Source organism: Malus sylvestris, chromosome 16, assembly GCF_916048215.2.
Source record: "Malus sylvestris chromosome 16, drMalSylv7.2, whole genome shotgun sequence".
NCBI classification, from domain to species: domain Eukaryota; kingdom Viridiplantae; phylum Streptophyta; class Magnoliopsida; order Rosales; family Rosaceae; genus Malus; species Malus sylvestris.
Window position 1 is genome coordinate 662823 of NC_062275.1, and position 12489 is coordinate 675311.

Below are 12489 nucleotides of genomic sequence, written 5' to 3' on the forward strand. Positions count from 1 at the left end.
TATATGCCATGTTCTCATACTAAAGAGAGCAAGAGAAATATGGGCAAAGTAAAAGTAAAGAAGATTAGGATGAAAAGATGGTAGATTAGTTTCAAAGTTTCATAAATACCACCCAGCTTAGGAACTAATAAAGGACTAGTCATCCATCTTTTTTTATATACACAGGCAATTCCTTTGTCCTTTAATTAACACAAGGGAAGTAAGATTGACATCAACATACAAAAGTAATGTGAAGTGGAGTTTCGACAAGCAACACCAAATCTAGCTTTTGAAAAGAAAAGATATCGTAGCATGCATATTAGGATAAAGTAACCCAAAAGGAAATACATATCTATCTACCTCACTCTCATGATAAGAAAAAAAAATATATCTTAGCTTTTGTTTTTTCTCGTTGATGTGATGGAACCCTCCACCCTTATTACACGAAAAATGTTTTGCAAGTGTCGGTACCGACTTCTCAAACTTATAGAATTACTTGCATCAGTTACCGTTGAATTAGACCCTTTTTCCTTTTTATCTGAATTTGTTTCCTTTTTGTTTTTACACACAACCATATTCAGTGGTGACTGGGCGAGTTTTAGATTAAACCACAAAATTAATGAATTCGTCGTAATTAAGTATTAAACGTGCCCATTGTATTATGAGTAGAGTATGAGCATTCTCACGTATAAGTGACGAGAAATACAACTATATTACAATGGTTGTGGTCAAGATTAAGAGCTCGTTTCAAAGTGCTTTTAAAATAGAAACGTTTTTGGTGAAAATGTTTTTGAGACCAATCTATAGTGAAAATGCAAATGATTCCTGAAAAAAAAGAAACATTTTAATGCTTCATATAAGAAGCACATAACTAGTATTTTTACATAAAACACTTTAAATGCTTATAAAACCCAAAAATATTTTTCTCTAAGACACTTTTAGTGTTTTAGAAAGTAAAAATGTGTCCACAGTTTAGTTTCATTTCTTATAAAAAATTCCAGCATGTGTTTCATCTGAATCTGATTCCATCTAGACCGAGCCTATATGCGGTTGGACCGTTGGATTGGATGGGGCTGGGATCTTATTTTTGGGTTTGGATTAAAATGAAAGGAAAGTAGGGAGAATTGATCGCAGTCCACGGTCCATTCCGTGAGAAAAGTGCTTATAACATTTTGGTTAAAAGTTCCCAGTGCTTTTGGGAAGCACGTCATCTGATAATAAAAAGTGCTTCTAATAAATAAGCTTACGAGCACAAGTGTTTTGTAGAGAAGCGCTCAAGCACAAACAAGTGTGGAATGTAGATAGACAGCATGCTCTTGCATGAGTATATACATAACAAATAGTACACAAAGAAATCTGTATCCCTAACTCCCCCATCCACGAAACAAGACCTACCTAGTAAGCCCTGAAAACAAAAGTATAAACAAAATGACAACCCTAAAATTCTCCATCAGGCACATCGTAATAGTTGGAGACGCGTAAAGCAGTCTACCGAGCATGAATTCATCCATTCATTCCCAAGTAACCGAGACCATAGAGTTGGCCAGACCCGATTCTTCAAAAGTAGACTGACAATCATACTCCAAATTCTTTGAAGCTCCTGGGATTGCCTGCGTCAAGTGAAATGGCCTTGCCTCAGCTTCCTTTAGTTGGGAATAGCAGAAAGACCACAACAGCTGCAAAACTAACAGTTCAAAATTACCGACAACCATAGGAAGGGGAGCTCATGCATAAGCATGAACTTTCGGCATAAAATTATAAAACTTCCCTCTTTACCTGAATTGGATCAACGCGGAGGAAGTTCCGCTGGACCCTGCGACCGTCTGGAAGACGGACTCCAACTCTGCAAAGGAGGCTCCTGTCACCCTTGGGTTCTTCGGGCAAAGGTGGGTATGTAGGCATCTTGATTGAGCTTGTTTCTTCCTCCTTCTTGGTGATGATTTCATCTTTGTCTTTGGATATTGTTCCGCTTGTCTCCTTCATGCCTTCCATGGAAGCTGCCAATGCGCGATGCACTTCCTCATCTTCTTCATTAGTTTCGTCTGCAACTGAAGCATCTATAGTCATACACACAGTTCGTTTAAGAAAAGGAAAACATATCCAAAACACAACTTTTAAGAACAGATCCAGAACAATTCACTATGCTGCTACCAAAGCCAATATGGTATGGCCAGCAATTACCGAACTCACTTCCATTACAGGATTAAAAGCACATTAAACACACGGATCTTGGTTTCTTCTGTATGTATTTCCATTTTGAGTTCGTATCACACTTCACACGAGGATTCTTTTCCCTTTCGTCTCCCACACGCCCACACCCACTTTGTTAAGTTGGAACAAGGAAATTGATCAACTCAAAAGGTTCAACCAAGTGAATAATTTGCAAAATGAAATGCAACAGACTCAAGGAGTAAAAAGGTTCACTGCAATGTAATAGAGCAGAAGTTATTAAGATTCCCGAACATACCTTTAGTTTTTTGTGGCTGAGCAGTTTCTCTCGGGCGTTTATTGGACAAAGTTACATGATGATCCCTGGGGCCACTATCAAAGAAGAGTAGTAGATCCTACAGTGGCAAGGATGATTTCATACCAAAATTTAACTTCAAAGCAAAAGTGTAATTACAGTATGAAACGGTCTCTTAGGCACTCTAACAAGAGAAAACTTAATACTCAACTGTGAAAATACAGTGTATACCATGACATTTACCTCTAGCAAACGATCCGGGTGAACCATTCCATTCCATGAACGCATTTTTTGTCCAGTAATAGGGTCAATAAGGAGCACTACAGGCATAGATTCCAACTTGTAGTATGTGCAAACCTTCTTGCCTTCAGTTGTATCATCATATGTCTATATTTTCGAACCAACATCACACGCATGAAGCACAAAAATTAAACAATTACTTTTGTCAGAATCACAAAGATGATGCAAAAGTTCATGTCCATATCTGTTATACAATTAGGGGGCAAAACCCTCACAAGACAATTAATAAAACTTCTGACACAATTAACAGTCTCTCAAAGGCATGGCAAGAAAAGACAACCAATCACAAACAAATTTATACAATCTCCGTAATTTTAAGTTCCAATAGGAGATCCTAAGACTATTGTTTTAAAGGTCAACCTTCGTCAAACTTTTGGTTCATAGACAACAACATAATATAATCCTAACAAAAAATGAAACCATCATGGCTGCCTTGGGCAAAACTTGCTGTTACCACCAAGGGAGCATGGTAATATATATGTAATATCATCCAGTCACATACATGTTGAATTTTTTTCTTTTATAAACAAAATCACACTAATGTATATCATTATATCTTAATGAGTGAATGTGCATATGTATATCAACAGCCTCCCACTATGACCAAAAAATAAAGTATGTAAAAAAAAAAATTAAGTAAAAAGAATTTCTTAAAAATAAAAACCATCAACCGTGCACTTGCTAATGTAAATATCAAAATACAGCCTGAAAAAAAAAATCATTTAATTTTAATACAAAAAAAGCATGGTACTGACCTGCCAGAAGATAAAATTAGTAATAATGGTTTGAGAGACAGCTTCGTTGGCCCAGGTGTCTCGATTAAGCTTCACAAAGAAAACATATATGCACACCAAAAGTGAACCCACATACCGAGAACAACGAAACCAACAAACCAAAATAAAATAATCCAGAGAGCAAACACTACCATATGCGAGCTGAACTCTTTAGTGGATTGCAAGTTCACCAGTAGCCATTTGTCCTGGACAGAAGCAGCACTTTTTGCCTGATTAGATATAAAAAAAAAATAAATAAATACATGAAAACATGTTCCCTCAACAAGTATGAAATGCTAAATGATAATAATTCACTCAACATGTCCCTGGATGAACTAGGATTCTTGGTATGCTTATAATTTGGTAGAACAAACCAGAAAGGTTTTTAGTTGATAGTTACAGCTGTAAGGTTATGATCATATCTGATATATGTATTTATTCAACTACAACCAAAGGAAGAGCCTAAAAAAGTAAGGAATACTCCAACAAAGCCCTTCCCAGCTACCTGCAACACCAATAATACTGAATATACCATTCAAGTTCAACTTCTACAATACATACACTACGAAGAAATGAAAATAACATCAGAAGACCATACCTTTTCAAACGAACCCTGGAACAGTAGCTTAAAGGGAGGACGATATAAGGATGCAAGATTATCTTGAACAGCATTTGCTGAGGATGTAGCACCTTGGTCCGATTCCCATACCCCAGGATGCTTCATTTCCTCCTCAAAGTTACGGAAGGCAATTACAGAACCCTGTTGTGAAAATCTAGCCCTTGGTGCTCTATATGAGAATGACAAAAAGTTAGATGTCACCATTTAATAGAAAAATTACAATTAGAGGCCAAGTACACAGTAATAATGAATGGATAGACATAACTCACATAAAAATTCATAATGGCTCGCAATTACTTGATAGGGTGGGTTAAATTGCCAAAGATGCACCAGAACAAAGTAAATATTATGCACATGTGCTATGCTTAAACTATGAACTAACAAAAATAACACCAGATACTCTTCTCTGCGGCACGCACCCACCATCTGACTAGAGTACACAGATGAAAAATGAATTAAGAAATGATAAAGAAACTAAAATATATTCCACCATCTACAGTACCTTATAGGTTATCAAGAAAATACAAGGGAGAGACTATTTCCAAAAGTAATAGCAAAGTTCAGAAAATATCAAAAACATAGTAAACAAAGCTCTTCAATTAAAATGAAGTGAATAATTAGTAGCATTCCCGGCCGAATTTCATCTCCCAATCTCCATTTTCGAACATGGCATGTCAGTCGCTAAAGGAAAGAATGAAGAAAGAACATTGAAATACCATGTAACTTCCCATAATACATTAATTCAGTGTTGAGTTGATGCAAAACCCAGTTCAAAGATCTTGAATTTATAGACGAAAGAGCTCTTCCACACTAAAATCATTTATATCACCTACTTTAGAAGTCGTGCAACAAAAGAAAAATAATACAACTACAACCAACCAAAATTATGTGAAAAGCTTGATAGTTCACAAGACAAAGCGAGAAATGGAGCGATAAAACATACCCATAGAGCGACATATCGTCATACAGAACGTCCCTTATAACAGGCATAGGAGCGCGCACCTCATCATCAGCGAATTGTTCCACATTCTCATTCACACCAGGAAGTGCCACATTTTCATTCACACTGTCACAAACCCAATGTCAAACAAGAAAAACAAAAACACACACCAATAAAACATAAACAAGTAAAGAATATGAAATACCCAGAAGCTTGTTCGGCCAACTGATCAATATTTTCAGTCGGCAACGGCGCCCCCTCGGCCATTATCCCAGCTTCATTACCCACATAAAAGAGCTGAATTGCTTCCTCAAGCTTCCACCCAGTGGCCTGTTTATATAAAATTGAAGCTTTCAACATCCACACATTCTACAAAGTCTAAATTCATCACCTTTAGACCAAAAGAACACCCAAATCTACTAATCCAACTCACTTTCCATCTCCCAAAGAGCAAAACCACAAAAACAAAAACCCCAAAAACACAAAGAGATCAATGCGACGTTTCGGTTACTAAATGAGAGACTGAGAGTTACCTGCAGAAACTGCCGCGCCGTATCGGCGGTCTGGCCGACGGCGATCTCCAAAAACGATGAGACCAGAGTCTGCTGGTCACTGACTGACATCACACCCTCCATCTCTCTACAAACAACAACAACGATATTCAAATATCCATCTTTGTTTGCTTCGAAAGCTACTGGATTTTAAATTTTCATCTGAAATTGTAGGGTTTTCGAGGAACTCGAAACGTACCGATTGGCAATGAGTTCTGTTCTGCTGAGATTTTGTTTCTCGATTTCTTTATTTATTTTTTTTAGTTTTTCATAAATAGGCAGCTTTTATATTTTTATGATTCGAAAAAATTATAATTACGAATTTAACCTTTTATAATTGTAAATAACGAAATATCACGAGTTTGACCGAGAGAGAGAGATGGCAGACCGGTGGTGGTATTTGTGTAGATATAGGCGAACTTGAAGGGTGTTCTTTGGGCAGTTGAGGAAAAGCGTGGGCTTATCGGTTAGGCCAGTCAGTGGCAATTGAGAGGAGCCCAAAAGTTGGATATTGACTAATGATCCTGAAAGGGCCCATATGAAACAGCATGGGCCACATACCCATCCTAGACCGATTTCCAATTTCAGATTTTCTTTCCCACTTTATTATGTTGAGGCTTTTTCCAGTGGTTTTTTTTTTTTTTTTTTAAACAAATAATATATCTACATTAAAAGGGAGGGGAATGTCTTAGGGCTTGTTTGGATGTACTTTTAAAATGACTGAAAGCGCTTTTAGAGAAAAAAAATTTGGGTTCTAAAAGCACTTTAAGTGCTTTCTACAATGTGCTTCTTCCAGGAAACACTTTAGGTGTTTTTCCAGGATTTACTACTATTTTTACTAAAGATTGTTTTAAAAAATATTTTCACCAAAAGTGATTTCAGTCATTTTAAAAGCACATCCAAACTAGTCTCACAATGAGCTATCAATAATGTGCTTCACATTCGCCTTTAGTGAAAATCGAAAATAAGACCTCTCACTTGCAAGTAAGAGGAATATCACTAGATCGTAGTACTAAGTGGCTTCTTTAGTGCACATTTAAGTACACATTTTAATAAAAGTCGTTAGCTCATTTAATTTAATAGGATCTAACCGCTCTTGTTTAGATGTGTAACATAAAATGCACTTTTGATGTGCACTTGAGAAATTAAAGGTTGGTGCTATCCACACATGCTTTTTACCTTTCACACACCCCTTTAAATTTCTAACCGTCGGATCAAAGTACATGAGTTAATTAACAGGATGTGTGTATAGAAGGTTAAAGGGGTGTGTGGATAGCACTCTTAAGTCTTAACAAAGCTGAATTACAAGCTTGATATTGCAAAAATGAAGATTGAAGAATATAAAAAAACTGAGAAATCAAGAAGATTTAGTTATATTTGGTTATTAAGCAACACCCTAGAGAAAAATTAATTATTCCATATATATTACCCTTATTTAGGGAACCAAAAAGTGGTGATATGCATATGCACAGTACTATTATTCTTTGAACTACAATTTTTCTCTAGTACAAGATATTCTACACTAATTTAGATTTAGAGAAAATGAAGAGTTTAAACCTAAAATGTAGTGCGTTTGTATATGAATAGAACATGCATGTTTACTAGTAATCAGAATCAAAATAAAGTGTTGTAATTTGATTACATTTACTTTAATATTTAATAGTTATATGAGAGTGAAAACACAAGAATGACACACAATATCATGACTTCGAAGTTCTTATTTTGGGACAAACTGGACACCGAGTAGGGGTGATATTTTGATTCCTGCAATCAACCCATCAAAGTACCTTCTTCTTCTGTTTTTTCTATTTATACCCTGACGCTGTTTATAAAATTTTATATTTGCTTATCCACATAAATTCGCTTTTTTTATCACACTTTTTCAAAAACAGTTCAACTTCTCTTATCTATTACATGTCATGCATAGGGATGGGCAAATACCCATTGGTTATGGGTAACTGCGATTACCCGCTCATTTAAATTAAACGGTTACGGTTATGGGTAACCGTTTAGATAAATAAACGGTTATGGGTATAACCGTTTACCCGCGAAATTTAAATGGGCGGTTATGGGTATTAACCACGGTTATAAATGGGTAACCGTTTACCCATTTATTTTATATATGTAAAATTAACACAAACCATGTTCTCAATCCAATAATATTTAGCACCTAATAAATTAGCAAGGAATTAATCGGTCATTCTCTCAATAACACTACTACAGGAATGATGATTCTCATCATCAAGGAATTGGCCAAATTAATTTAAATTCTTTGTGGGTAACCGTGAAATTGACAGAAATGTTTTGACAGAAATATCTTCTAAACAATTTTTGTAACCCAATAATACTTAGCAAATATTATATTTACCTTCATTGGTAACAGTTAAAAATATCGTCCGTAAACTATTATTTCAATTATTGGAATGGTATAAGGACTTAAAAAATTAAAATATGGAAATGTATGATGAATGTACCTATAACGGTGTTTAATTGTCAAAAAACAATAATTATGACAATTTTTTTTTAATTTTCAAGTTGTTAAAAAACATGTAGACGGGTGAAAAAATGGTGATGGTAAAAAAAAAAAGATAGACGGGTTAAAAATGATAAATAGGTAAACGGGTATTAAACGGTTACGGTTAAATGGGTATGCGGTTATGGGTATGGTTAACCGTTTATAAACGGTTATGGGTATGGGTATAACCGTTTAAGCAATTACCCAACGGGTAAACGGTTATGTGGGTATGAGCATAAACAGTTATGGGTAAATTAACCCGCCCGTATAACCATTGCCCATCCTTAGTCATGCATCAGTTCTAGAGTGCAAAACAAAAAGTTTAGGCTATATGTATGGGAGCAAGCAACGAAAAAGAATGAGCTATTATTGGGTGTTTGATATCCTGCATCCCTTCTATTTTTTATATATTGCCAGTTTTACTTATTCCGTACTCGAGAGAGGTCAAGTGCTAGTAGGTATGTAGATTTACTCCAACCCAATCTTAATTATGTGTCTGTATTATTGTGCTACGTGCTTGTCAATGCCTAATTCATCCTTTTGCTTTTAACCACAACCACATGTTTCAAGGTGCATGCTTATTAGTTTTTATCAGGTGATCGATGGCATTTATAAAGATATTGTTATATGGTTACATTTTTTTTAAGACGACCAACATTGATTTGAAGATAATTTGCATCAATAAACATTTTAGAGAAACTCCTACACGGTTGCTACGAACACAACCGCAACCGCAACCACAACCAGTACAAATTTATAACAAAGGCGGTAGTTAAAGAAGTTTGGAAATCATATACACCAAGTAAAATGACTTTTGAATGTAATCTGTGTTTAGTGTGTGATAAGTCCTAAACAAATTAAAGAGGTCAACATGTATTATTTAATCTTATTTGAGGTTTGCTGGCTAGGGCTACCTACATCTAGTAAAGAAAAGGAGCAGCACCACTAAATCAAAAAATTAATACTTAAGCACATATTATTCAATCTTTTGCTGCTTTGCAAATTCTTTATATAATCACAGATTATATAAAAAAACATAATCTAGCTCCATTTTATTTCATTTTATTAAAGGTCGCGTGCTATTTAACGAAATCTTTTTCTTTCTTTTTTTCAAAAGTAGGAGACTCGTGCTCTTCAAGAATGCGTGTTGAACAACCCTTGCCATGGATGGAGCTTTCTCAGAGGACAGTAATTGAAACATGTCTAAGAAAGTTAGAAAAACGACAATGGCTGCCACTATACATACATACATATATATATATATATATATATATATATATATATATATATATATATGCGCTTAATGGACCTCTTATCTTTAATTATTTGGGATTTGGGCACTCTCTTTGGCCATATAACTTACCTAACTTTAGAGTGCTTGGTTTATATACAGTTTATGTTTTATATATTTATAGTTTGGTCATATGATTCACCTAAGTTTATGTTTTTCTTATGGAGTATTTGGACCTAACGAAAGATATGAGGTAAAAACGAGAACAGTAACGTTCTAAGATTCATACAATTGACTCCACTTAATGGTGGTTGTTAATAATTTGCTAACTTATTCCCGTGACACACACACGTGTGTATATATATATATATATATATATATATGTATGTATATATGTATGTATTTGATACTTGGCATAATCCGAAACAAATCTCTCCAACATTGGCGGAATCGTACGGTTGGAGTTGGATGTTGCTGTTGTTGATCAAAAAGTAACAAAGTTGCTTTTTACTTACTCATATAATCTTTAAAGGTTCAATCTATTAGCTCAATTTCCATCACCAACAGTGCATGGTCCTACGCATACGCTGCCTAATTTTATGAATTTTCTTGTAAGGCACCTTATTATTTTTTTCCCTTATTCCTATTAAGTGGCCATTTTTGTTTGGTAGGTTTTGCCACCAGGTCTAAAGCCACCAAGGTTTTATATATACTCACTATACAAAAAGTTAACCAACTTTCGTATTCCACTAAAGCAAAATTCAAATATTTAATTGCGTGTACGTAGCTTTTTTTTAGGGGAGATGCCGAGCAGATTACCAATGGAAAAAAAATGTGGATGAAATCTTGATTATTGGCCTGAAACTAGAGGCGTCAATCTATTCCAATTAAACTAACATCAAATGAAACAATTGAGTAAGTTCACGATGAATATGGTGGAAATGTAGCCCACGCACGTTCACTTTTAATTAATTTGTGTTTCTTTTTCTTTCCTTTATTCCTTTATGTGTTAATTAGTACATGTATGAACATTCCAAGGAATCGATCGTTGTGTTAGAATTTTCGGAGGCAAAAGATAATCATTCCCATAGTTTGTGTTGTTTCACAAAAAAGTCCATTGGAAGTAAACATTTTTGTGTTAGCAATACTTAATCTCATGGTTTGTGGTGCATATATAAGCAAGTTCATGGACTAATAACAAAATATCGTGAGAGATTTCAGGGACATGGAGGGATATCTTTGATATGACACTTCGATTGTGTGAAATAGATAGGACAGAGAGGAGCCAAAGTTGGAGATGGCTCAGTGCAAGAAAAATATCCACTAGCTATTGATTTGTAGTTGGCTCTATTTGTAATTCTGAAGATGAAAGACTCTGGTCACACTCTACATAAATAATGCAGCTACAGTTTAGACATATACTTGCTTCAATGGTGGTGATATTGATGTTTAGGGACTTAAACAAGTTGGTTTTTTTTTTTCAATGAGACTAGCTAGCTGGTGGCTTTGCTACGACAGTCTATCATTCCAAGAGCCAAAAAGACTCATAATCACAGAGGCACAAACAAGTTGCTAAATGCAAACACATGGTAAACTGGCCTATGGTTTTATCCATTCATATCTTTTTACCAGAAAGACGGTGATTCAAAGCCAATTTGGCATGGTTGATGGTTATGATCCTCATTTAGGTGGCTAGAATTTATCCATATATCTTTTTCCTATAAACGAGAAAGCAATTGACACTACTAGTTATTATATAAAAGAACATGAACTTTTCAATGCCATTATTGTCGAAATAGGAATCAAATTAAATAATTTAAATGTAACGCCGCCTAACCTATGATATGTATTCAGTCTGCACCTAATCAAACTTTCCACTCCAAATCTAGAGATTAGAAATAAAAGATAAATTGGGTGGATGAGATTGAAGCTAGAGCTAGCTAACAAGAACAGTATAATTTATACTATAAAAGTAAATACGTACGGATCAAATATATGGCCATGTATTAATTCGTGTGACAATGTCTAATGAAGAAATTTAAAAATGCTTCCTTCCTTCCGCAGCCAATGGCCCTTAATGGTGGTAGAAGAACGAAATTATAAGGATGGGAAAAAAATTCTCAAAGTGGAACTTGATGTAGAGTGATGCAGATTGCCACTCAATAAAAACACCCACCAACTAGACCATGTTCACTGACCTATATGCAAAGGCCAAGCAACCATATATTTCGTTTAAAAGGAATGGATTTGTTAATTATACGATAAAGTAAAAGATGCCACACATATTAATTAATTATTAAGCAAAAGCAATTTTAATTTCTGACCATTTTATCATCAAGGTCCAATTAGGTCCATTATTCAATCTTAGGGGACCATGGTCGTCTCACACACACATTGTGTTGACCTCTAATAGGAAAACACATAGCTTCTTGTGATATATAGAGAAATAAAATATATAAGTTCCAATGACCTAAAAATTGAGTTCTAACCTTAAATTGTATAGTGGAAATTAGGAACTTCCGTGATTAATCCAATTATTGTGCTGGTACAATATGTCTGGATATGTCTTGTGTAGAACTAATGTTGGTGACTATTGTGATTTTTTATTTATTTTTTAATGTAAACTAATTTGCAGTTGGGACCATATATGTATAAGTTGATCAATTGTATTTGAGAAAAGTATTGAACGTATTCCGTTTTGCTTACGGATCAATAGTGTCTTGTCATGCACCTTGTCCATATGAAAGAGGATTTTTTTTTTTTTAAATTTAAAAAAAGGGACCAAAAGTTCAAACAAAATTATTCATTTATAAATCTAAATTGGGACATTCCAAATTGATCTTAACAAACAAAACTCATTAAACAAGAATGAGGATTATTAAAATAAAAATTGCATAAATCTCAAAAACAAGACTAGAATTCGCTAAACAATCCGGCTTATCCATGAAGGAAGTTTTTCTTAGCGAAGAATAAAGAACATATCGAGAGGCATTAGGAAACCCTAACCCTAAAACCAAACTCTTGGTCTTGGGCATCTGGAAACCCTAACCCTAAATACCAAACACTTGGTATTGGCTGGGCCAGGTTACATATGTCCGTATATAAATTAATAATTGC

At 34.8% G+C, this 12489-nt stretch overlaps 1 protein-coding gene across 5 annotated transcripts; it reads right to left on the reverse strand.

Annotated features, from left to right (window-relative positions):
• Nucleotides 1–1191: 1191 nt before the first annotated feature.
• On the reverse strand, nucleotides 1192–5921 carry LOC126607524 (plant UBX domain-containing protein 7-like). 5 transcript variants are annotated; one of them, XM_050275145.1, is made up of 11 exons: nucleotides 5826–5921; nucleotides 5609–5714; nucleotides 5281–5405; nucleotides 5079–5201; nucleotides 4115–4304; nucleotides 3669–3722; nucleotides 3499–3567; nucleotides 2687–2830; nucleotides 2447–2543; nucleotides 1756–2036; nucleotides 1192–1655 (listed from the first exon to the last, which is right to left on the reverse strand). In XM_050275145.1, exons 2-11 carry the CDS (start codon nucleotides 5708–5710, stop codon nucleotides 1491–1493), a joined length of 1350 nt encoding a protein of 449 aa, XP_050131102.1. In that variant the 5' UTR covers nucleotides 5711–5714; nucleotides 5826–5921; the 3' UTR covers nucleotides 1192–1490. The 5 variants fall into 5 exon arrangements, with proteins under 5 accessions (XP_050131102.1, XP_050131101.1, XP_050131100.1 ...); XM_050275144.1 differs by having other exon boundaries at nucleotides 1756–2021; nucleotides 3669–3746; XM_050275143.1 differs by having other exon boundaries at nucleotides 1756–2027; nucleotides 3669–3746.
• Between the last annotated feature and the right edge of the window lie 6568 nt (nucleotides 5922–12489).